General features: G+C 38.1%; 2 protein-coding genes across 2 annotated transcripts; both read left to right on the forward strand.

Annotated features, from left to right (window-relative positions):
* The first annotated feature begins 1,914 nt into the window (after positions 1-1,914).
* Positions 1,915-19,592, forward strand: hspa9 (heat shock protein 9). Its single transcript, XM_082177430.1, has 17 exons — positions 1,915-2,164; positions 2,982-3,040; positions 3,120-3,207; positions 4,341-4,522; positions 6,147-6,271; positions 6,358-6,431; positions 6,972-7,078; positions 8,902-9,064; positions 9,923-10,015; positions 11,670-11,879; positions 12,253-12,480; positions 14,104-14,208; positions 14,298-14,415; positions 14,892-14,986; positions 15,124-15,216; positions 15,320-15,460; positions 18,313-19,592. Exons 1-17 carry the CDS (start codon positions 2,081-2,083, stop codon positions 18,397-18,399), a joined length of 2,052 nt encoding a protein of 683 aa, XP_082033556.1. The 5' UTR covers positions 1,915-2,080; the 3' UTR covers positions 18,400-19,592.
* Positions 19,593-22,232: 2,640 nt separating this feature from the next.
* Positions 22,233-26,709, forward strand: rhogd (ras homolog gene family, member Gd). The gene is made up of 2 exons (XM_082177524.1): positions 22,233-22,379; positions 23,880-26,709. The coding sequence occupies exon 2, from the start codon at positions 23,905-23,907 to the stop codon at positions 24,478-24,480; it is 576 nt and encodes a 191-aa protein (XP_082033650.1). The 5' UTR covers positions 22,233-22,379; positions 23,880-23,904; the 3' UTR covers positions 24,481-26,709.
* The last annotated feature ends 376 nt before the right edge of the window (positions 26,710-27,085 follow it).

Raw genomic sequence — 27,085 nt, forward strand, 5'->3', positions numbered from 1 at the left:
TCTGACCTCATTTATTCCTTTCGTTAGAATTGTGACAATGACAACAAAAGAGTGTCAGAAGAACAGAGGAGAAAGATGCTTGTGTTCAGGGGTCACACAGTATTTCTGCTTTTCCATGAGCGCCACCTGCTGTCAGAGACTGAATCTGCATTTCATTTCAGCTTCTAATATACCGTATTTTCCGGACTATAAGTCGCTTCGGAGTATAAGTCGCATCAGTCAAAAAATGTGTCATGAAGAGGAAAAAAACATATATAAGTCGCACTGGACTATAAGTCGCATTTATTTAGAAATTAATTTCACAAAATCCAAGACCAAGAACAGACATTTAATCTGGAAAGGCAAGTTATTCAACTACACAGAACAACAGGCTGAATAGGTGTCCGGTATGTTAACGCAACACATTAACAGTTATTCAGCTACACAGTAGCATAAAGAACATATACCTGGGAGGCTGAATAGGCTAAATTAACATAAGCCAGCGAGTCCAACAAGCAAGTTACCAGTAAACAAGTTCACCAAGCTCCCGCGATCTCATTCCAGATCATTTTCTTCATCCTTGGTGTCGCTTTTGAACAACTCTGCCAACTAGAGCGCCCTCTCGCGGCTGTAGATGGTAATGTTTTCTCTTGGTTCATCTCAGTCTGAATTAATTTTGATATATAAGTCGCACCTGAATATAAGTCGCAGGACCAGCCAAACTATGAAAAAAAGTGCGACTTATAGTCCGGAAAATACGGGTAGATGAAGTGTGAGAGAGTTGATATCTTTAAGTTCCTCCAGTGATAATGCTGGATGTAGAAGGTCAAGCTCTGAATGTTGTCTGGACCCAGTGTCATGAAGACATATGGTTCTGATGCCTGGACAGAAATAGAGGAGAGAAACTAAGAAGGAAATGAATTAGGCTAGATGGCTTTGCAAGGTGGCTAAAGTTTGTCTCCTCATAGAATTATGTCATGGTGTCATTCCCATACACCTATGCATATGATCAAATCAAGTGCAAAACGCTATCTGTACTGCTGGATATAGCATGACTTTTCTGAGGTTTTGTCTGAGGTTTCTTTGGAAACCTGCTGACACCAAATGTCTTCTAGTCGTTTTAGTCTGAAACAAACAAAATAAAATCTTATAAAAATCATAAAGGGCCTCAAAACAGTATCTATGTAATTTCCAGTTTTTTTTAATTTTTTATAATAGGCTAACCGAAAATAAGGGCTATATGAAAATAATGAATGTGAAACTTCTCCAATAAAATAATGACAATGGTATTTTCAGTACATAATTATACAAACCAAACATATTAGCTAAATAGCAATTTGCAATTAACTATAATAAACTAATAATAATTGTTTTATCGCAGAGAACAATAACACTAGTATAAAGCGTTATAACCATACATAACAATAAAAAATATCACATACAAATTATAATAATAAAAAAAGAAAGGGCCAATACATACAAATTTTACATGAAGAGCCCAAATTTACTTAAGAAAAGAATAAAATTAAATTTTATTTTACTTTTTTTTTTAGTGTATAAATAAAAATACCCAAATATAATGTTTGTCAGATGCATTGAGAGTCCTGGCAGAATGTAATAATAATAATAAAATAATAATAATGGTATAGAAGTAATGAAAATGCTACATGATGTAATGACTACGAAAGATTGTGGTTTCTGGTTTGACCTTCAGGATTGCAGCTTTTGATGTCCACATATGTGCCTTGTGTATTTTGCTATTTAAAAAGTATTTAATAAATTTTTTGGCTCAGATTAATATAATTTCGGACAAAAACAGCATATAACACACACTGGATAATTGCATTAAGCAAAAGTGCTATTTTAGTTTAAAGCAGAATGTCGTTTTCTGTTCAGGCGCTCCGTGGCCTGCTATGAGGTCCTTCTGATCGCCATGTGGTGTTGGATAATTCTAGAAGAACGTCAGTGAGACTTCATCACAAGCGGTACCGAAGCACAGGGCCTGAGAGTGACCCGTCAGAGCTCATTTATTTGACATTCAGTGGCTTTGCAAAGACCTGTTCCTCAACGTTCATTTATATTAGCTATTAAGGACTCAAAGATGTTGTCTGCGGCGAGAACAGCAGCGAGAAACATGTCGTGCTCCCAGAAAACCTCCAGCAGTGTGTCTGGACTCATCAAGAAGGTGAGTGAGTTCTTCACTACTACTGAGTGCCCTTAAAGTGTGCTGTCAGTCAGATTGATTTCTCAGTGTGTATTTGATTCAGTCTCTTTATATCGAGCCGACATGATTTTGATCTGGACTGTAGAAGTTTGCAGTGATGTAACGTTAGGTTTGGTAACAGGATCCGTTGACATTTGGCTGAAGTGATTAGTAATCATGTGTTTGTAGCCATGCTCATCATATAAAATATGTTAAAATCACACAACAGTGGGAAGACAAGCTTTAAATTAACAATTTCCCCCTTGAATTAAGATAAACCCAAATGTTCACGTGATTCAACCACGTTCCAGCGTTATGTAAGTGATTTGTTTTAGAGACGTGATGAATTATTATCCGTTAAATCATCTAGACAGTTAAAAGTGTGTAAACAGCAGTGGAGGTCATTCATTTGGTGTGTGTGGAGTTGAGGAAGAGTGTGTTTGAATGACCTTCATGAAGTGTCCCTGAAGCATCCCACCTCGGGTTATGACATGAGCTTTCCTTCATCTGGCTGTTTCACTGATAAATCACTTGTTGTTCATTATTAACATATACTGACCAAGTGTTTGAAGTAATATTGCTATTATGTGAAAGTACTGTAATCTACGTGATTCTCTTTGTTTCAACATGACCACATGGTCAGACCTGTCAAATTGAGTAATTCTGTATATGTCTGTCTTTTGGCACTTACTGTACTCTGTACGGCATCTCATATAGTCATTTCCCTTCTATTTTGTATTATAGTTTTTATATTCTAGTGTAACTTCCATTTGTTTGTTTTTTGTCTCATTTTTGTTAGGCTTGTTGGAATGGATTGACTCAACAAACTCTCCAGACTTCAGCCAGACGCCAATATGCGTGAGTATCATATTAGCTGTTGTATCATAGATGATGAAGGTCCATGAACGAGTGTCTGAGCTGCCGGGTGCTTTTTCAGTTCCGAGGCGATCCGAGGCGCTGTCATCGGGATTGATCTGGGAACCACAAACTCCTGCGTGGCTGTGATGGAGGGAAAACAAGCAAAGGTAAGCCAGAACTAATGCTCCTGGTTTCACAGATGAGGTTTAAGACGAGTCTCGGACTAAAATGCATGTTCAAGCTGTTTTAACTGAAAGAAACATTTCTTAAAATATGTCAGTGCCATTGTTTTGTCTCAAGATGCACCAGTAATGTGTTTTTTTGTTTTAAGGCACGTTAATAAAAGCCACTTAAAGGCCCTAAGTGAACTAAGGTCTAATCCTGGTTTAATCTAAGCCCTGTTTGTGAAACCAGGCCATGATGTGTTAATTTAGTGGTTAAAGATTAGGGCTGGAAACCAAAAGGCTGTAGGTTCAACTATCACCATTGTGTCCATTCTTGAGATGTGGGACACACAAATTAACCTGCCTGTAGTTTTTATAATGATGGCATTTCTGTTTTGAAATTAATTTGAGATGATCTCAACCCATAATAACTGAAGTACTTTTTCTTTCTGATGCTTTTGGCCCATATTGATAGGCAAGGCAAGACTTGGTCCTTGCCCCTGAACATGTTGAAAAGATTAATCCAGAATAATTCCCTAATACATGAACTTAAAAAAAAAAATGTTTTAAATGGTTTTGTCCTAGGACTCAAGAATCAGTGTTATACTGAACTGTCATGCACTTGTATGTCTTTGTTTAAAATGCACAAAATATGCACAAAGCTTATGAAATAATTTACATTGGGCAATACAGCAGTGTTTTTGAATAAATATTTTAAGCATTTTGATTGATTGAATGAATGCTTTACTGACAGTATTATGGGGGTGGAAGAAAGATCACAATGTATTAGGGTTTCTGCAAGTCTTAAAAAGGTCTTCAATTCATCCTTGCACAAATTAAAGCCAAATTTACTGTAAGAAGTTACAGTAAAAGAGGTTCTTTTCAATTTATTCCTTTTTTTAAAATTGTTTTAAAAAAGGTCTTAAAATTCAGAAATTTACCTTCATAAAACTTGCAGAAACCATGTGAATTACTATGAAATGCACATTTGAAATTATGTAAAGCCCCTATTGAGAACAAGAACAGATCTGAATGAATCTTGAGTGACGAGGAAGGATCAATCACCTCTACTACTGTCTGCCTGAAATTGACATTGAATCAAAATGCTGTTGAACTAAAACGCATCACTGTAACAGGTCCTGGAAAACGCAGAGGGTGCGAGGACGACCCCGTCAGTCGTGGCCTTCACATCTGATGGAGAGCGGCTCGTGGGAATGCCGGCCAAACGTCAAGCTGTCACCAACCCCAACAACACTCTCTACGCCACTAAACGTCTGATTGGACGGCGCTATGATGACGCTGAAGTCCAGAAAGATTTGTAAGGCATTTAACTTCAAACTTGATATCCATACGTGCACTCACACCAACATGTACATACATATTTACATGTGTGCTATTATACTAGCAAACTTGTAATTAGGGCTGTCATGATTCCTCAGAGTTTGAGTACTCGATTTATAAAACAAAAAACAATCCTTGATTGCAATTTACACGTTTCGATCAATTGCCAAAATTTCAGAAGTGTTGCATTCCAAGCACGAGAATCCATGAACCGCATTATTACACCGTTTTCTAACTGCTGCACGACATATTAAAACGAAATGTTAGTCGGCTAGGAGAGGCTTAGTTGACCAATTTTATTAGTTGATTAGTAGCAGAAAAAAAAAAGAAAGCTTGAAATGTCTACTTTTAAACAGACCTAGATTATTAATAAATAATTAAAATGTCTCCTTGCTATTTTTCTGACTGATGATGATTCACAATCATTACTTTTGCCGGTGCTTTGCGGCTAGCTTTATGTGTGCGCTCGAGTGCGGAATAGGCTATATTATGGTTTAGTATTCTCCTCAGTATATATTTAAGTAATTAAAGTAATATAAACCTACGATTAATGGCTTAAATGAACGACCACTAGTCTGTAGTCGGGGGCAGCCATACTTCACAGTAAATCCTGCTCTGCACAAACTCAGTTTCTGTTTGTTTGGGTTTCCAATAACATGCATTTTGGGAAGGCATACAGTCTGATGTGCTTCGTTTCATAGTAAGGTGTTGCACTGTTATCCAATTAATCGTCAAAATAATCGACAGATTACTCGATTGCCAAAATATTTGAAATATAATGTACTAGGGATGTACATTATCAGGAATATTAATAATCGATTTTCATTAAATATTAACAATCAATTTATCGATTAATCGTTAACGCTAACATGAATGATTACATATATTGGCATGAACGGTACCAAACATATTTGGGAAAGAACAGTGGGGTAGACGTATATGTTGCGCCGCGTCTCGTTATTTTCTGTGCTTCTCGCTCACCGTGAGCGCCGTGGTTAACAGACACTGGGGACACACAAAAAATGTTCCTCGCGTGAAGTGCACTGTTTCTCCTCCTGCTAAATCTGCTCATCTGAACACAAGCAGAAACGCTCAGACACACCGAGAGTGCTCACCTCTGACACTTCACACACAGCACTCACCTCTGACACTTCACACACAGCACTCACCTCTGACACTTCACACAGCGCTCATTCAAACACACAGACAAGAGCTTATTAGAAGTAACATCACCACTGCAAATAAAGACGATGTCTTGTTTCATCTTTAAAATACAATCATGGTGTTCATAATATTTACTTACAAGGAAATACTCCAACCCTCATGGCGTTGAGCCCGCATTTTACCGTTTTGGAGTAAGCCAAGGTTGTGCGTTTGTGCAGCAGAGGTGAAATGCACTCTAGCGTCGGAGGATTTCATAGGCAGTGTCTTAACCCTCCGCTCGCATGATCACTGAACGCATCTGTGCTGAAATTAATCAATTAGCTTAATCAATTAAATCATTAACTTGGAATTAATCAATCAAATAAATAATTAACATCCTTACCATGTAGTTTTTGTTTTTCTGGCAAATAAGTGATAAACTTTGCTGTGATTGACAGGAAAAATGTGCCCTATAAGATTGTGCGTGCCTCTAATGGAGACGCCTGGCTGGAAGCCCACGGCAAACTGTACTCGCCCAGTCAGGCCGGAGCCTTCATCCTGATGAAGATGAAGGAGACCGCAGGTGAGTCCATCCGACTGAAGAACAGCAGTTTAAGACCGAAATAATCAAAGCTCCATCAAACCACTGTTCCTCCTCTTCTTTCTCAGAGAGCTACTTGGGCCATGCGGCGAAGAACGCTGTTATTACAGTCCCAGCTTACTTCAACGACTCCCAGAGACAGGTGAACAGTGTTTCACCACACCTTCTGCTTTCTACACTCTACTAGATTGACTTGAAGGGATAGTTCACCCAGAAATGGAAATTATGCCATCTTTTCTTCACCTTTATGTTGTTCCAAACCTGGATGAGTTTGTTTCTTCTGTTGAACACAAAAGAAGATATTCTGAAGAATGTCAGTAACCGAACAGTTTATGGAACCCAGTGATTTCCATAATATTATTTCTCCATACTATTGAAGTCAATGGGGCCCATGAACTGTCTGACTACTGACGTTCTTCAAAATATCTTCCTTTATGTTCAGCAGAAGAAAGAAACTCTTACAGGTTTGGAACAACTTGAGGGTGAGGAAATAATGACAGAGTTGATGACAGTGCTTTTCACAGTACATATTGTTTCAAAGCATTTCACAGAAAATGCTCGTTTCAATCTTACATTTTAGAAAGCATTCTGTTCTCGGCCACTGACGTGAGTGCTCATGTTGTGAACAACTTTGGTTTATCAGATGCATTGCTGTCTGTAAAACCTGGTGTGTTTGTTACAGGCGACCAAGGACGCGGGACAGATTGCAGGTTTGAATGTGCTGCGTGTTATTAATGAGCCGACTGCTGCTGCTCTAGCCTACGGACTGGACAAGACTCAAGACAAAATGTAAGTATCAGATGCGCTTAATCATTTATTTTATCTTTATATACCAACATCTGTAGGGAGTATTCCATTCCACTTATGTCCAATACAGATTCAGATGCTGATAACAATCCAATAATATATAAAAAAAGTGCTTTAATTTTTCAGGTACTATTAAACAGTAGCAAATAAGAAATTCAGAAATTAAAATAAATTGTACAAAATAAAGCATAGTCTTTAGTGTATAAATTAAATGTATAGCAATTCTTATTAAAGCTGCTAAAGTTCAGGATAGGGTTGAAAATATACATTTTTCAATTTTAATCTTCACATTTTGATGAACTGATATTGATTAAATTTCAACAACCAATAGTTTGTGCTGTTTTCAGTTGATTTGTGAACAAAAATCATAAAACGTTATTTGTAGCGCACCTGCCATACAATAATTGCAAAAAGCTTTGTTACTTTTGATATGAAACAAAGTCTAAGCTTTCAATTTTATTATGAAATTAAATCCCGTTTTGGCACTTTTTAATGTGTCGGGAGAGATCGCCGTAGCGCCTCAGTTAAAGCGGCACGTAAACCGATCGCTTCTCACTCTTTACTAGAGAGGAACTCTAGAGGACAAAACATTTGGTAACTAAATAGAATTTTATGAAGTTTAGTGACAACATGTTACAATGTTTACATTGTACAATGACTGGTAGGATACAGTTTTTATTATTGCTTGACAAAAATTTCAAGATTTCAATTCCATTCTTGTGATTTGATTCCGAATTTGATTCAATATTGACTACTTTGGATACATGTTTATTTAAAATTTTATTTAAAAAAATAATCTCACCTAATGCTGTAAACATAGAGGGCCCAATCTGCTGGTATTATTAAAGGTTAAAAATAACAAATTAAATAAATATAATGCAGTTTTTGTTATAATAACAATTATTTAATGACATAAGTAAAAACATAATAAATATGTAATATAGTGCTCAGCAAAATCTCCTCTCTAGCTATTTTTTCTATTCAATTAGCATGCTATGGTCATTAAATGGCTTTCCTGAGGTAAATGTAACGTTATGTGACATCATTGTTCTCCTGCTATTATATATTGACCTCTTTCCGTGGTTGAAAAACACTAATTGGTCTATTATGAATACTTTCGGTAAGTTGTACTGCATCTTTAAATAAAAGAGTAACAGATGATCGATTCACGTGCACTTGAACTGAGGCGCTCAGCGATCTGTCACATTTACAAGCGCCAAACGTATTTTGTCTGAAGCGAAAGAAACCTAAAATTCTCGGGACAGCAGCATGTGTCCAAATTTTTATCTTAACCGTTCTATTTCATCAGAAACGATCTGTAAACAGGGCTTTAAGTGTAAAATACCGAACTTGTCCTTATTAAAAGTACCTCTTTGCTCCGCAATTTTTCTGTGCGTGAGAAAATGGATGTGTGGCGTGAGAGCGTGTGAAAAGTGTAAATTGCGTGAGAGTTGGCAGCCCTGTATTAATCAAATCTTTAATTGAGGTAGTTACTATAGGTGTGTATGCATAGGTATGTGTGCGTGTATTTATGCAGATATATATTGTATTCATCTGCATGTTTTTGATAGGGACAAATGTGTGTTCCTCGTGTTATGTGGTACATAATGTAGTTGTACAGTGTTGTCTGATGTATTTTTTTATTATTATTTTTTTTATGCCAGCATGAAAGATACATTTCTGTCCAGGAAATCTGAACAGATGATAAAGTCAAACAAACAAAGACCGAATGCACGGACGCATTATCTGTAGGCTTGTTACTAATAACTTCATTCAAAAGGAAACTATTTCTGTCTTTATTCCAGAATTGCTGTGTATGATCTTGGTGGCGGGACGTTTGATATCTCTGTCTTGGAGATCCAGAAGGGTGTTTTTGAGGTGAAATCCACCAATGGAGACACGTTCCTGGGCGGAGAAGATTTTGATCAGCACCTTCTCAGACATATAGTGAAGGAGTTCAAGAGAGAGGTTTGTTTATGTGTGTCTGTGTGTGTTTTGAGTAGTGTTGCACCCATCGGGACATTTAAAGGCTGTTAACGATCACTTTTTTTTGCCCATACATTTACTAGTTAGTATGCTGTATTAAAATGTACCACACAAAATTTTTCATACAATTTACATTGTGTAAAATGCTAAAATTAAATTAAAGAAACCGTTATGAATGGTGCTGTTTTACTATCTAAGATCATTGTGATGTACTGGCAACCCGTAAACGAGCAGTGAGAAATCATCAGTATAGATGACGTCTTGGTGTTTTGTTGTAATGCAAACCACCAATTATTAGGCAACAGCCTGAAGATGCAGTGCAGTTATTGAAGGTCAAACTATAAACGCATGTAATTCTGTATATAAACTACTAACATGCATATCTGTGGATCAGAAAACACCACAGAGTAGCATCGGGCTGAGTGAGGCGGAGAGCACACATAAGCACTTTCTCTTATCTCTCCACACTGACTGCTGTAACAGACACTACATCACGTACAGCCTCATTTGTATTTGCATCTGTTTAATTCAGTTCTACATTCATGTGCAGTATGTTTGTCCTCGCCATCTCTAACTGTACAGCAAGTCAGAAGAATTACCATACTTTACTCAGTTATTGAACTGAGAATTGTATTCTCACTGCATTTCTATGAATCATTATTTTCCTGTTATCACTGTAAAGCTGCTTTTGAGGCGATCTGTCTTGTATAAATGGGTCACGGTTTGCATTAGGAAAGTAGTACCTAATGCAGGATTTTCAGCATCCAGGTAAAGTGTTGTTGAGGAGAGTTTGTGCTGCTTGTTAATGTGTGTGTGTGTGTGTGCGTGGTCTCGTTGCAGTCTGGAGTGGATCTGACGAAAGACAACATGGCTCTGCAGAGGGTGAGAGAGGCTGCGGAGAAAGCCAAGTGTGAATTGTCTTCCTCTCTGCAGGTGAGTGTGTGAGTGCTAAGAGCAGTCATGTGATCAAAGACATGATTTAACCCAATAATCATACAGTGATTTATTCATTTTTGCCATTATTATTCAAATTATAACACCAGGGTTTCCGCGGGGCATTAAAAACCATTAAAAGTCATTACAGGCATTAAAATGTATAGATATAGTTTTGAAGAAAATTGTATATTATCAATTTATTTGAATATAGCCTCCATAATTAATAATTTTGAATTGCTGTCGCAAAATATGTACGTTAGTGTGATAAACACGCGGAACCAGTTTGGTAATTACTTCCGGCCGGAGCAAAATTGCCGTGATGCGGAGGTGACGCGGGTCATTTTGAACAACAGGAATAAAACTAGACCAGAAAAATGGGAAAGTGCAAATTCCAGCAGAAGTGGCTGGAAGACAGTTTAACGCAACGTAATTAACACAGCATCCGTACATTTTTTTTTTTTTTTTATCGTTTGGCTAGCTTTACATTATCATACCTCATAACATAAGAGCCGTCTTGAGTTAAATAAAGTCTTAAATGAAAGTAAAGAGTTGTGAGAGAATGAGACGCGTGTGCGTGACTAAAGAACTTTTGTAGCTTTAAGGATTAGTCTATATTTAATCTAGAATTTACGGCGTGCAGACTGTTTGATAACTTTATTCTACTTCTGTATATTGTTCTTTAAATGTTAGACAGGAAGGGCACAGGCAAATTACATTTATTATGGGTTTATGTGAGGATTTATTTGAAGTTCACTTCAATAGAATTTGAAGCATAATAAATGTAAATATATATATATATATATATAGCTTTCAATTACACTGTAATTTTGAATGGCTATAATTAATGGTTAAAGGAACATGCTGACTTTTTGGGACTTTAGCTTATTCACCGTATCCCCCAGAGTTAGATAAGTCCATATATACCCTTTTCATCTCCGTGCGTGCCGTAACTCTGTCTGACGCACCCACCGCTAGCCTAGCTTAGCACAAAGACTGGAGGTAAATGGCTCCAGCTAGCATACTGCTCCCAATAAGTGACAAAATAACGCCAACATTTTCCTATTTACATGTTGTGATTTGTATAGTCACTGCGTGTACAAATAACAAGGTCACATGAGACACAGCCATCTTCTAACCGTATACATACTGGGAACTATATTCTCAGAAGGCGAAGCACTGCTACTTCTGCGGAGTGATTTTACTCCAACTCTGAGCGAACTCTCTGCTCCTCACCACAGGGCTTCAATCACTCCGCCCAAGTAGCAGTGCTTTGCCTTTAAGTCTGTAATTACCAGTAATCTTCCCTTCCACTAAAGCACTCAAACCAAAGTGTTTGTTTTTGGTATTTTTGCATGGCTGTTGAACATGTCAAACTCAACACAACACATCTAAAAGTGCCAAGCATAATTTGAGTCCTGAGGGGAAGATGATTGGTGAATAGTCTGTATTTTTAGGAAACAGATTATTATGAAATTGGGAGAAGAGGAACGGCTATTTCTGTTATTTCACCAAGCCATGCCAACATATTGGCAACATATCAGTCCAAAATACATGCATGCATTCTTAAAAAAATAAATAACAAGCATGTTATGATACATTTGTGTGAGGTTTTTAATGAAGTCAGGTTGATTGTTAATGTTTCTGCACACAGACTGACATCAACCTGCCGTACCTGACGATGGACGCCTCTGGCCCGAAACACTTGAACATGAAGCTCACACGCTCTCAGTTCGAAAGCATCGTGGCAGATCTCATCCGCAGGACGGTGTCTCCCTGCCAGAAGGCCTTGCAAGATGCCGAAGTCTCCAAGAGTGACATCGGAGAAGTGCTGCTGGTCGGGGGAATGAGCCGAATGCCGAAGGTCAGAACTGAACCAGAACTATTTTTTTTTATTAAATTTTTTTGCCATGAAAGTAGGCTTGAATGCTGATATGGCACTAAATAAAACAATCTGAATCTGTGCAGATGAGCGGGTTGGAGCACGTTAAGGGATTTCTGTTAGAACGGTGTCGTGTTAGCTTAGTTAATAACTAATGATCTTTGCAACGGAAGTGAATCAATCAATCAAAACTAACTTTAGCTGGACAATAACTTTATTCTAGAGCTGCTGTAAAGCCTAAACAATCTCTATTACTTTCCTTTCCTATTATCTCTGTAAAGCTGCTTTGAAATGATCTGTATTGTTAAAAGCGCTGTATAAATGAAGCTGACTTGACGATTCCCTCTGTTCTCAGGTCCAGCAGACGGTTCAGGATCTGTTTGGTCGGGCTCCCAGTAAGTCCGTGAACCCAGATGAAGCCGTGGCTATCGGCGCTGCCATCCAGGGAGGAGTTCTGGCCGGGGACGTGACGGACGTGCTCTTGCTGGACGTGACTCCTCTGTCTCTCGGGATCGAGACTCTGGGAGGCGTCTTCACCAAACTCATCAACAGAAACACAACCATTCCTACCAAGAAAAGCCAGGTAGGTTCATAAACGGGATGGAAAAAGCAATGGTGATTTGAAATTGACATTTTGTTATGTGCTTTGCTTATGTTTTTTCTTCCCACAAACAAAGTCTTTTTGTCAGAATTACAAGTACATGAATGCACTGTGTTTGTGTGTAACAGGGATTAAGTGTTTTCACAGCGTCACTAATTTAAACCTCAGTATCAGATGTGGCTTTCATTATCATTTTACTGAAACTGTCTCTGTCAATATAAAGATTCAAAGCTCTGATTCGACAGCTTGTCTTTCTGTGGCGTATTAAAATGGTTTCACACAAAAATGAAAATTTTCATTTACCCATGACAGAATTCCGAACTCTCATGTCGTTCCAAATTCATAATTTTAATGAAACCTGGGAGATTTCTGTTCCTTCATTGAAAGTCTGTTCCACCAAAACTTTGCTATTCCTGTGATCAAAGCTGAATGTTCAGTCTTGAGTGTCACATGATCCTTCAGAAATAATTTCTTATCAACGTTGAAAACAGTTTTAGCTGCTTATTTTTTATTTTATTTTATTTGTGGAAATCATGAGACACTGCTAAATAAAAGTATTGATTTCTTTCTTTTTCCCCCCGACACTGAACCACAAAACCTGAACCACAATTTTTTTTAATTGAAATACATATTTGAATTGAGAATAAATACAATTTTCATTGATGTATGGTTTGTTAGGAAATGACAATATTTGGCCGAGATACAACTATTAGAAAATCTGGAATCTGAGGGTGCAAAAAAATCGAAACATTGAGAAAATCTCCTTTAAAGTTGTCCATATATGTTGGACATCGCAAAAATAAATGTTTTATATATTTACGGTAGGAAACGTACAAAATATCTTCATGGAACATGATCTTTACTTAATATCCTAATGATTTTTGGCATAAAAGAAAAATTGGTCATTTTGACCCATACAATTTATTGTTGGCTATTGCCACAAATATACCCGTGCGACTGGTTTTGTGGTCCAGGGTCACATTTCTGAAATTAATAAATATTTTTAAAAAGTTCTAATTATAATATGCTGTTCTTTTGAATTTTCTATTCATCAGGAAAAAAAGAAATGTTTCCACAAAAAATATTAAGCAGCACAAGGGTTTAACATTAAGTATAATAAATGTTTCTTGAGCAGCAAATCATCATATTAGAATGATTTCTGATGGATCATGTGACACTGAAGGCTGGAGTAATGATGCTGAAATTCATCTTTGATCACAGGAATAAATTACAGTTTAAAATATATTAACCTTAATGCTTTCAAAACTTTTGACCGGTTGTGTATCTAGGCAGAAAATGCTGTTTATTATGATCATATTGATAATACCAAAACAATGTCAAAAGAAATTTCTATATTAGTCAGTTTGATTATTATTTAATTTTTTTACTGTTTAAATTTTTGCATTAAACATTTTCAGTGTTTCTCTTTTTTTACATTTTTGAAGTTGCAATGGCCAGTAGTGGAAATGAAGGTTACTCTAAATCAGCCATTTCAGGACCTAAAAGGAGGTCTATGATAAATCTTTTTTTAAGCTATGTTTTGCTCAGCCCTATATAAGGTATGAATTATGCATGTGTTGACGTTGGTGATCTGTCTCCTCTCAGGTGTTCTCTACGGCTGCTGATGGACAGACTCAAGTGGAGATCAAGGTTTGTCAGGGAGAGCGAGAGATGGCTGCAGACAACAAGATTCTGGGACAGTTCACCCTGGTATGTGCTCTGGGGCGAAATACTGACATGCAGATTTACATTTCATATCCATTGACGGCTCAAATGTTGTATTTCTGTGTTCTGAACAGGTCGGCATCCCTCCTGCTCCTCGTGGCGTCCCACAGATTGAAGTCACCTTCGACATCGATGCTAACGGGATTGTGCACGTCTCCGCTAAAGACAAGGGCACCGGCCGAGAACAGCAGAGTAAGTCTAGACCAAAATCAGCTTCAAAGGAAAACCTTTCTCAGTTGTTCATCAAAATATAATAACTTTCTTATGGAGGCTATTGGTTCATGTTAACCAGTTCTCAAACAGCTGGTATTTACTCATTGTGTTACGCCACTGTTGTAGGTAATGCGACCTGTACTAATGCAGTTCAAGTTAATGTAGTAAAGGTCACAGAAATAAGTCAATAACAGTATCTTTGAAACTTTTTTTTTATTTTTATTTTTTATATATATGAAAGTCATTGGCAGTCCACTGCAACCTCACATTCAGATCAACTCTTTTCTAGCATGCAACTTTCAATCCAGTCCGCTCAGTTTGAAAATCCTGTTTAACTCGAACACATCACATTACAGAAGTAAAATAGGTTGTGAAAACCATCACATGTAGAATTTGAGTCTTAATGAAAAACATAAATTTTGCTTCTGCTTATTTTTTGCATGCGCTTCATTCAGTTGTCATCCAGTCGTCTGGTGGCCTCAGCAAAGACGACATAGAAAACATGATCAAGAATGCAGAGAAGTACGCAGAGGAGGACAGGAGGCGGAAGGTAGCGTCCGATTTTCAAATGCTTCAAAATCACAGTTCGTTTTCAACATGTTTGTCTTTATTTGAAACCGTTTTGAACGTGGTTTTATTTGTGGCACCTTCTAAGCTGTTGCAACATCTTTTGATTTCGATTCAAAGGATCGTGTGGAAGCGGTGAACATGGCCGAGGGTATCGTTCACGACACCGAGTCGAAGATGGAGGAGTTTAAGGATCAGCTGCCAGCCGATGAGGTCCGACACTTCTACTTCTGCTGCTTTATTATCAGTCTGAAGTGCTGAAACTCCAGGATTGTTCAGAGGCGTTGTATAAATGTTTTGTGATCTGTTCCTGTAGTGTAACAAACTGAAGGAGGAGATTGTTAAAGTACAAGAGCTTCTGTCACGGAAGGACGCGGAGACGGGAGAGAACATCAAGCAAGCTGCCACAAACCTGCAGCAAGCATCACTCAAACTCTTTGAGATGGCGTATAAGAAGGTACAGTCAATCACGTGACCCTTTACCTTTTTTACTTTATATATTCTGATAAACTAATTTGACTCGCTCATATTTTGCCTATTGACTTGTTAACCTGACAAGCTTTTGTCAATCAGTGGACTATTTTGAAAGAGCCCTAAGGCCCGTTCACACCAAGGATGGTTATAACTAACAATATATATAAAAATCTTTCTGAATGTAAAAGAATAGCACACCATATTACAACTATAACAGCACAGAGAAACAATATCGCTGGAGTCACTTTCAGAACAAGTTTTTCCAGCTGATGGACAATAAAAACATTGACAGCCAATCAGAATCCATCCTGCTTTAAAGAACTTGAGCATTTAAACCAGCAGAATACAAATCTGTAGCGCACTCTTATTATAAACAATGATATTGTGCGTTGGTGTGGGCGCTAAATATTAGGTCTGTGACGGCTCTTTGTTAAAAAAAAAAAAGGAACCAAACCATTATCCACCCACGTTTCGGCATGAATCTCTAACATGAGACAGACAGAGTTCCTCTATGAGTCTGTCGATGGATACTCTCTAAGGGCCTGTGTACTGTTAGGATGTTAGTCTGTTGCTGACATCAGTTTCTTGAGTGTTGGGGTGTCACAGTTTAGCATGTGAAGGAGACTAAACTCCTGTCTGAGAACATTCTGGCTCCCCAATACGTGACAACAGCGACGGTCCAAAGAACATGGACAACAGTCACTCTTTGTAAACTTTGTTTCGATGCGAGTGCCATATGCTCAAGGCATCATGTCTGATATGACCAGTCTTCACAGCATCATCACCCGAGCGCAGGTGAGACCTAAACCCAACTGTTTAAACTGACAGTCAGTGCCAATTCAGACAGACTCAAAACAATGAAGAAAGCGCTGACGGGCTCAAACACAAGCACTGCCCAATACGCTGATTTCACGCAGCCGCCATTTTGAAATCGAAAGTGAGGCTCCGGTGGGAAGAACCCCGGAAGTAAAGATAAACAACAATGCCTTGGATTACCAACCTGAAGCTGCTGCCGCGATTTACACTATTGGATGTTAATATCCAATATAGGATATGTATATAGTTCATTCCTGCTTCTTTTTTTTACATTCTGAATTATATATATACAATTTTTTATTTATAAATGAATTTCACTGTATATAGTCTAAAGTATGAAAGAAATGTATGTACATTTTTAGAATTGACACAACATCATTAAACACAACAATACGCCATCGCATTCACGACTCTCCTATGATTAAAGGCGACACTTCCGGTTTTCTTCCCACCGGAGCCTCACTTTCGATTTCAAAATAACGGCTGCGTGAAATCAGCGTATGGCCAGGGATTGACGCTCGGGACAGTTGACGGAGCTGTCACTGTCCCGATCAGGCCAGTGCTGCATCGTCACGAAAGTTTATCATTTGCATGTGTTTTTAAGCCTTACCCATTTAAATATTCAAGCACAAGAAGACTCGAGAGAAGTAGCGAGCACTGTGTGAGAAGTTTAATGCCTGGTCTCAGACAGTGCGAATGCTAAATTTACTTCTTTCACTTTGTCTTTCGCTTGAACGAACAAATTCACACACAATTGTCAACATGCCAAAACCATACAGAAACCGTGATCCAAACCGAACCATGAATCATTTGAACCGTTACACCACTACTAAATATGGGTTCATACTCTGTACTTATTTGATGCAAGTACATATTATATAGTGTACTTGTGCTGATGTTGTATTGTAAGACACCTTTGCTGGTATTGAGGAGGGATACGGGGAAGGTTTGATGGTATGGGTGGGTTAAAAACAAGGGCAGGGTCAACGGTGTAGTTATACATGTAATTACAGAAATTAATTACAGATGTAATTACATGCAGGTAATTATAATGCATTGTATCAAATTATTAATTTAAATGTTAGTACGGTTAGTAGTCGTCTTAAAGACACCTAATATAAAGGGTGACCAAATAAATTGTTATCTTTATATCTTTATTGTTCTTTGTGTGAATGGGCCTTTACAGTTGTTATAATAATAAAGTACAGGGCTCCAGACTGCGACCGCCACGTGGTCCAACTGATAAGAGCTGCCGTTTCTGTTGCGTATCGAACGAAACCGCGCTACTGGTTTGAGCCTGTGTGGACCGTTCATCAGCTCGGAGCAATGATACAGCGCTGCGTGAGGGTTACTCACAGGCCGATCTCTACACAGCGCTGGGGAATCCAGTGAGAAGCCTTCAAATTCAGCGCAGAATTCTGTTATAAACCCTATCTGATCAAACAGCACTGATGTGGAAACAGGAGAAACATTGTGCCATGAACAAACAAGATATAGAAGGCTTTTCAGTCCACACATCACCAGTTTAGAAACGCTAACTGTAAAACGTTTCGAAGTATTGTGGCAGAAATGGTCAAATGTTTTTACATTAACTTTACTTTTTCCAGCACTTCAAAGCTCTAAATATTATCCAATTTGCATGTTCTTTTAAATGTGATGACCAAAAACTTAAAAATTAGGGTTTTTACATGTTAAGTTAATTTGATCTGCATCTCAACTCCAGCTCAGTGATTTACTGTCAAATGTACATTTCCAAGAAATAAACATGTAACATTATTAGTTACTGCACTTACAAACAATCAAAGCAATAGTCATTTTATGATTTAAATTAACTTAACAATAAAAATCCCCCCTGAAGCGTATGGACTATTAATAGATTAATCTGGTAAAAACACAGTATGCAGCGTCATTCTCTGAACTTTACCTGAAAGTACCTCTATCTTTTTTACACCTGAGGTGTTTTCAGGTATGTCTGAAGTATTTCCTCATCTCCTGAATGTGTGTGTGTGTGTTTGTCAGATGGCGTCAGAGAGAGAAGGTGGCGGCAGCGGCAGCGGCTCGAGCTCAGGAGGAGACGCCGGAGAGAAGAAGGAGGGCCAGCAGTAAAGCCTGTGACCCTGGAGTTCACTGTGGGACTGAATGTGTTTCTCTGAGCAGCGTACGCAAGATCTTCTCACATATACTGTGTTTTTGACAGTAAACTCTACAAAACAATATTACCAATTCTCCTCATCCACCTCCCTTAATGTCTAGAAGCTCCGATTCATTTGTGTCTGCTGAAAATAATCTGCATCAATCTTGAAGCAAAATGTGCAATGAAGTGTTTGATTTGCCATGTTGGATTTAAAGGTCAGCCTGACGATAGATATACATGCTCATCATAGACGTGAGCCTTCAGCCTTTAGACATGCATTCCAGCCACTGGGCGCAGTGTTTTGTGTTGTGATGTCTTTAAAGATATATCTTTGTGTTTAGAAATAATATTTTTCAAAAACATTGGTTGGTGTTGGAGATAAACGAGGCTGAATGTGTGTCTGATCGGCTTTGGGATGTCTATATCAGCAATGAGTATTTATAAAATCAGGACTTCAAGACATAAATGTTTTATATTTAAATACACGAATATCTGTTCTGTCCATCAGTTCTGCTTGGAAATTGCCGATTCGTATATATTTCAAGCTTGAGCTGGTTAGTTTGGAGAGTATGAAACTATGAATGATGAAACTCAATAGAATAGCTGGTGTGGAATTGATTTTTCAATCAGTCATATTTTTTTCCTGTTAAATTTGCTGATCATACCAGCAGGTTTATATAGAGCGCACATCTACGACAATATGACTGTCCTTCCGTAACGGATGCTATTCAAGAGGGATTGATGGACACATCTGTGCTGATTTGTCAAGAGCTCAGTTAAAGATAGCGGAGGTGAATTTAATATCTAATCCACCTTTACCTGTGATTTGAGTGGGTTTTTTTATTTAAATCCGTGTTATGTGTTGCTGTTATGGAGGATTGTGATTTACTTGAGGGAAGCCAAGCTCTGAACTGAGGGCTTCGTTCTTCCTTTCTGTTTGTTTGTCTCGTAACAGCACGATGTAACACACACACAAGCCCGTCTACTCTGTGCTGTTCTACACATGACTTTCTGGTTCATTAAAGAAGAAGAATCTGTAACCATAGAAGCTCTGTACAAAAGCTGATGTCTGTTGAAAATGTTAAATGTTTAAAATGATGATTTAATGGGTTTAAAGAAAGTAATATTCCAATGCAGTCTTTTATAATAAAACTTTGTGTTTGAACTCGTATTTGTGTGTTTTTCAGGAAAATTGGGCAGTCAATCAAAATGAAGTGTTCCCACGTGTCCTGGAAAAGAGTTTATCACTCCCTGAAAGAGTTTTGACACATGAGAGAAGCATTTTGACAGATCATGTTGGCAGTAGTTAACTTGTGTTATTAACTGCTCAAATGTTTGCTGAGAATGTTAAATGGAAAGCTGCTACCTAACCTTGTTCACATTAATTCATTAACTTGCTAACTGAAGCGGTATAACCTACAGCAGTGGCACAGCCTGCTTTATTTACTAATGATTGTTGTCAAAAGTACTTTGAAACCAAGTCAATACTGAGATTTCAAAATGGTTTATAGGTGGTTCAATAAAATATTTTTTGGCAAATTGACAAAGTGATCCACAAATACTTAAAAAATGTAGCTCAGATGAATTCGACTTCCAATCAGTCAGTTTAAAAAAATAAATAAAACCTGTCCAAATAAAAAGAAAGCAAGTTGGTGATAATATAACATGACGAGAGATTTATATGATATTTTTTGTTGGCTGGCCATTTTTGACCCGGGGACACCACAAGTTTAAGAAGGTGGGGTGGGAAAAGTCCCCAAAACTGTAAAAAAAAATAAAAAATTGGTAAGTAGATGTATCCTGTGAACAAATTCAGTAAGTTTTAGTCCAATGCGAAAGCGATAACAGTGACTAACATTTTCAGGGAAAAGAAAATCCTCTATGGGTCAAAATGACCAGACCACAACATAAGGGTTCAGATATATTTACTATAATCAACTTGTCACAGACTGCTTTTCCCATCATCCTCCCTGGCACCAAAACTCATCTAGACATCAACAGCAGCGCTATATAGAGATCACACACACACACACACACACACACACACACACACACACACACACACACACACACACACACATTCCCTCAGTCATGTTCTGACCTCATCTGATGCTAAAGACCACTGACTGCGTGACATATTCCTGATGGTCACACTCGCTGCTGTGGTTTCCTCTATCCAGTCATCCAAGTCATCTTCTAGTCATCAAGTTGTCCTCTAGCTATCCTATCCCTTGTTCTGTGTGTGTGTGTGTTCCTCCGGATCTATCCATTGAGTTCCTGCCATATCTGCTAATAAACTTGCCTGTTTGAACTGATCCATTCCTCTACCATCATTGTGTCTCAGCCTGTATGTGACTTGGCTGAACTTATAATTATGAATAATTAATTGACATAATTTAATATTTGTATTTTATTTTCAAGTTAAGTATATATTTTAAAAAAAAATTGCTATGGTATTTAAATTTGTTCCAAGAACCACTTGAAAAAATCTAGAAAATCTGATTTCATAGTTAAGTCATGGATATAAACTGTATGTCTTAAAGACTTGAGGAGAGAGGAACATATTACTTTAGGGTGTGATCCTTTCTACCATAGTGAAAGTGAAAATGTCCAGGAAAAGTCCTGGAAAAACAGAGCGGAACCTTGGTTATGTAATGAGTTTTTTTCTTTCTTTCTTTGAGTGGTGATGCACATCAGTGATATATTAGGGATTCATGGGTCAGACCACTTTAAATGTAATTTAAGATTCTATGAAAAGCCTGTGTTTTTAGAAATAGGACAATAAACGCATAACTAATATAAGTATTATTTAAGATGACGTTCACGCAATGATTTGAAATTAAATTACACTATAGACTACAATATACAATATGTGCTTCCATATTGTTGCATGTTGAGTATACGGCAAAACATCACCATTAAATATATTTTTAAATGTGAAAAATATTTTCTTGAAGTACTCCTAAGATTGTAAGTTAATATTTAAATGATTTAACAGCATTTTTGCTTGTAATATAATATATTTTAACTCTAGAAAAAAATTGAAAGACAAAAAATATATTACTTTCATAATAATAAAATTGTATAGCATGTCTTAAGTACTTATGGAACACTTGTTTTCATTGTACAGATCATTTAAGGGGTGACAGACGAGTGTGCATAAGCATTAAAACTAAATAGATAAAATCTTTATTTACAGTTAAATAAAACATTTTTACTTGGCTCTCTTTAGTACTTCAATGTGATTGGTCAATGCCTTTAGCCTGTGATTGTGTGGCATTTAAAAAAAAAAAAATTCTATGAGTGCGTATCAAAATATTTGACTGTTTGTATCGCTTTATTTGTCTGTGAATGATACATAGTTTTTCAACCACTCTCTATTAAAATCTTGTTGAAACTGTTGTGTAAGAAACTTCATGGCAGTGAGCTGTGGCCACGTGTCTATTGCCGCATCACAGTTGTGCTGATATTCACAACACCGGCACTCGTGTTTGTGATGTTGATTAATATGAACATACTCTCCCATCCATTTAAACGAGCCTCAACATTCCATGATCCATGTGACCATTAATGATGTATTTGTCCAAGTCATGTGATTGGCTGATCAGTGTTCTAATGTAGCAGCTTCACATCAGCTGTGGCAACTAAATTAAAATTAAAACTAGGCTAAATCAAAATTCAGACTCAGTTTTAAGAAGGGGCCAGAGGACCTTGTCCTGATTTAAATCCCTAATACTAATATTGATTTACAAATATTTTAACCATTAATCTTCAAGTACACAAATTAAATCTGAGCTACTTTTCATAACAAGGGTTCAAGAGAATTAAATGAGTTCTTGGCTTTTATTTTGACACTGTGTTTCGCTGCAGCTTCCGTAAGATCACAGTGTGTGAGTTCACGCGAACGCGAGTTTGAACGCCATCGGACAGGCGCGCGAGGATCTCTGAGGCGGTGAGAACTTCTTGAAAGTCATTTAATAAGTTGTATTATTGTGTTAGTGCTTAAATGAAGACTCGTGTTAGTTCTGGTGTTTAGTTGCAGTGTAAAACATATGTTATGGATGTGAGAAAAATACAGGAAATACTTGTTGTCATTGGGCGCGCGCAGGAACTCCCATGTCAAATCTGATAATGAAGTGACTGAACTGCGTTCATACGCGTCAAAACTGCAACAACCTTCTTTATTTTTATTTTTATTATTAATATTAATATTATTATTATTTTCATATTGAAAAGCGCGTTCGGGGCGTGATTGTTTTACAAATATTGTCAAAGCGTCAGTACACTAACGTACAGCAGTTAAACTAAAACTAAAATAATAATAAAACATGAAGATACCCGTAATAATGATAAGAACAGTTATTACAATATACAGTAAACTAATCATCATTATAAATAATATTATAGCGGGATAGTTGTACTTCGTCGTGTGAAGTGTGGCTGTGTGTTGAGACCTGAGACAGTCACTGCTAATAGCAGCTAAGCAATGTCACAGTCTGGAGAAACTGTTTTCAAAATGAAGGAAGGGTTCACTTCTCTAGTATTAACACATGGTTAACAACATGTGCTGGTGTGTTAGTTTTAAAGAAACTTGAATATGAAAATGAGACTTTTTAATTGACTTATTAACTTTTCGATAGCTAATCTAACGGTTAGCATTAGCCGCTTCCGCAATAACAGTGTGTCTGTCAGCTCTAGAGACCTGATGCCACTTCACTAACCTGAGAGTTTGAGTCAGTTAATTAAGTTTGCTGGTTTCAAGGGGATTTAGTGATCTGGTTTCTGATTCCCGGGCTCTTCCCAAAACATCCTCAACTGAATGAAATATGACAGGATTTCTGTTGGATTCATAATGTATTGTTTTGATTCAATCAAGATGCTTTGGGATCTTTTTATGAATTATGAAAGCAGTGAAGACATGTCTTCAGGATGTTTTGACTGTGATATGAAACACAAGGTCTATTTAATTTTCTCAATATTCATCTCAATTCCTTGATTTCTAGCAATTATTCATGATAAAGCATGAGTAGGCCTACATGCACAAAAGTAAAAAAATTAAATTACATATTTTTCAAAAAAATCTTATTTTGTTGTCTCCAGGTGATACCACAGTTACTTGGTTTATTCATATTGTAAAATAATGATAATTTAATGTGTTTTTTAATTCCTGTGCTGTACTGAAAATACTGTCCTTGGCGGACAGTATACATATGGCGGAGGGGGAAATATGCTAATACGGGACAATCCGTCAGTGGTTGGAGCATGTTTTGAAAATCCAAACGGCTTGAGAGTCTTTAGGCTTTTTGATTATAAAAAAAGGAGCGAATGGATTTTCTTCATTGTATGATGGTTGTCCACACACTGCAAAGACACATTTATATGCAAGCACCATATAAAAGCAAATTCTGCATCTGATGACCCCTTTAACGCCTCCTCCTTGACTTTCTCGCAGGTGCCGCTGCCCGTGTGGACGCAGAATGCAGACCATTAAGTGTGTTGTGGTGGGAGACGGGGCGGTGGGCAAGACGTGCCTCCTCATTTCTTACACGACAAACGCCTTTCCCGAGGAGTACATCCCCACTGTGTTCGACAACTACAGCGCTCAGATGAGTGTGGACGGGCGTACGGTCAGCCTCAACCTCTGGGACACGGCGGGGCAGGAGGAGTACGACCGTCTGCGCACGCTCTCATACCCGCAAACCAACGTCTTCATCATTTGCTACTCCATCGGGAGCCCTTCATCGTTCGCCAACGTTCGCCACAAGTGGCACCCGGAGGTGTCTCACCACTGTCCCAGCGTGCCCATCCTTCTGGTGGGCACCAAGAGGGATCTGCGCTCGGATACGGAAACGGTTAAGAAGCTGAAGGAGCAAGGGCTCGCTCCCACCACCAACCAGCAGGGCGGCGCTCTGGCCAAGCAGATCGGGGCCGTGAAGTACATGGAGTGCTCTGCGCTCCTGCAGGAGGGCGTGCGGGAGGTGTTCGTGGAGGCCGTTCGCGCAGTGCTCTACCCCGCCACCAAAAAGAATAGCAAGAGGTGCGTGCTCTTATAGTCGGACATGAACTCATAAACACGCTGTGATCCTCCTGGTGTTTGTATCCTTCTCTTCCCATCTTGGCCTCTTCTCTAGCTCTTAAAGGACTTCCTCTGGCTCACTGATTTTGAATTTCGCTGACACGTTCACATTCCTTGTAAATGCAGTCTGTTGCAGTCGCTTACCTATTGTTCTGAGGATTAATAACAGTTTATTGCCACTCAATGAAAGATACATTAGCATGTGTGTAGATCGGGATTGTGGCCTTATTGCTCTCTTGACCCGCGCTGTCCTGTGCCTTCCGATAAATGTGCAATATGATGAAGACTGAATGAGGTCGACACATCAGACTTTACGTTTATAGTCCCTTATCGGGAAGTTTCCCAGCCAAATATTTGATGTGCCTTAGATATTTTTTTAAAATATATATTTTTTATCCGTACCTGTTCAGTCATCACAAAAGCAATATTTGGACAGGTCGAAAAAAAGAAGAGAGGATTGTTTTGGTTGCGATGATGAATTTCATGTAGAAAACTGCAGGATATATTTCACTCCAAAATCAAAAGAAAAAACTCCATAATGAAATGAAACCTTTTTTTTTTAGAAGCATTCAGATTTTTATTAGAAATCCTGAAGTCCTTTCCTGTAATGCAAGAATGAAACTCTTCCTGTCCACACACTCAAACTGATTTTTTAAGATGGTACAACAAATACTGTAATGATGTACATTTCCAGTTATATTTAACAAATGCAAAACTTCTTAGTGGTCCAAAAATTTTAATGCAAAAGATAATTTCTTATTTTTTTTTTACTTGTGATTTTGGGATTAAATATGACCCTTAATGGTGTTTTTGATCTTAACCCATAATCCTGAGAATTGTGCCTTATGTGCTTCTTTAAAGGGCTTCATCCTGCTGCTAAACATGTATTATATTAGTACTGTTGTCAAGATAGCAGCCCATATGTTCTTCAGCAGAGATCGTCAGTCAGGTTCCTCCGCATGCCGTTACTGAGCCTCGAGTTCGACTCGGCCTGATCTGCCACTTGATTCTTAGTTTTCAAGCTTGTCTCGCTATCTGACGCTTCACAGGAGTCGTCGTCGCTTGGTTTAGTCAACGCCTCATTCCTCAGACCCAGCGAACGGCTCGCTCTCGCTCTCGCTGTGCACTGTGTGACAAAAAAACACTGATTTATCTTCCAAGCCCAAAGACTGAGCAGCAGGCATGCGTGATCCGCCGGTCCACAGTACAAACACAACAAGCACTCAGAACTGATTATAAATGTTTCAATCAAAGATGTTTGTCTCGGGTTAGGCGTTTTATTGTTGTTATCAGCCGTGGAGTTATTTTTATTTGAGGTTGCATGTTCAATAAGAGGCCAAATGTTGTCTGTCATGTTACCGAACGACACTGGCCACTGTATTTCAATATCCTCATCTCACATACAGAATGTTTTCAGTGTTATTGTCATAAAGTGTCTTTTCGTTCATCTCAGCACAGTTTCAAATAATGGTAGCAGGCAGTCGGTGAACTGCAGGCATTATGAAAGACCTTTGCATGTGCTGATACGTGATTTGCTTTAATAACTGGAAGCCGTGGTTAAACATTTAGCAAAACTGACATCATTGAATGACCGACATTGTGGAAACCTGTGACTCACTTTAAAAAGTTAGACAGCCAATGTTTTATAACTGATTTTTAAATTGCCTAGCATTTGTAAATTTTGAACTTTTTTTTTGTTTAGCTTTTTCTTACTTGTCCGCCCAACATGGCCAAAGAGTGCCTTTTGGATACAAAGATTTTTAGTGGAATAACTGGACTCGTGTACGTTAACGTTTGAGTCGCACCTGACATGATTCTCTCATTAAATCCAGGAGAGCGTCTCAACTAATCATTCCTTGTTTAGATTTAAAGTGAGTGTTGCCGAACTCGATGTAAGCATCGCTGTGTTGTTGCCGAGATGAAATCTGCAAGGGAAAGGCAAACCTTGCTCTCACTATTAGGTGTGACGGCGTGTGCAGTGGTGAAGGACGAGGGATTGTCTCGGTTTCATCATTTCAGCGCAGCGTCCTGTCATGAGCTTCACGCTGCACACTGTCTGTGTGTCTCTGGTATGTGGTACTACATTTATACACTGGGAACTCAATTTTGTCAAAATTGCCTTTTTGTAACCAAAATAAATTTGTGTAAATGAACTAACCGTGAAATTATTTTAAATTATGCTGAATAAATTTTTACGTACAGTTGACTTGCCCTTTTTTGAGATTCATTGTTTCGCCTGCTGTGATTCTTGTGCTCAGTGTTTTGGGTAATGCAGAGGCACACTTGGACACTGAGATCAGGGGTGTATTGCTGCTGACATGATGAAGTGCAGCACATGTTCTCACTTAAGACGGTTTCCGCTGCCGCCGCTTCTGCTGTGCACAAGCCACAACAAAGAGCTGACAGATATCAAGACATGCTGCAAGCAACACAAATGCACACGTTCTTACACAAGAACATGTGGCGGGCCAGAGTCAGTGGCATTGCTTTGTGGTTGCAACCTAAATGCTTCATATGTCAACATGTTATAATTTTTCCTGTGATATTTTCACTCTTCAGCTGCAAATAAATTTTTTTATTTT

The sequence above is a fragment of the Leuciscus leuciscus genome (assembly GCF_965113295.1).
Source record: "Leuciscus leuciscus genome assembly, chromosome: 8".
NCBI classification, from domain to species: Eukaryota; Metazoa; Chordata; class Actinopteri; order Cypriniformes; family Leuciscidae; genus Leuciscus; species Leuciscus leuciscus.

What these genes read in the sequence shown, in the direction of transcription:
- hspa9 (XM_082177430.1), top strand. Translation starts at nt 2,081, where the DNA reads ATGTTGTCTGCGGCGAGAACAGCAGCGAGAAACATGTCGTGCTCCCAG. An exon ending in TGTCTGGACTCATCAAGAAG is followed by an intron (nt 2,165 to 2,981) that starts GTGAGTGAGTTC and finishes CATTTTTGTTAG; the next exon opens with GCTTGTTGGAATGGATTGAC. An exon ending in GAATGAGCCGAATGCCGAAG is followed by an intron (nt 11,880 to 12,252) that starts GTCAGAACTGAA and finishes CTCTGTTCTCAG; the next exon opens with GTCCAGCAGACGGTTCAGGA.
- rhogd (XM_082177524.1), top strand. Translation starts at nt 23,905, where the DNA reads ATGCAGACCATTAAGTGTGTTGTGGTGGGAGACGGGGCGGTGGGCAAG.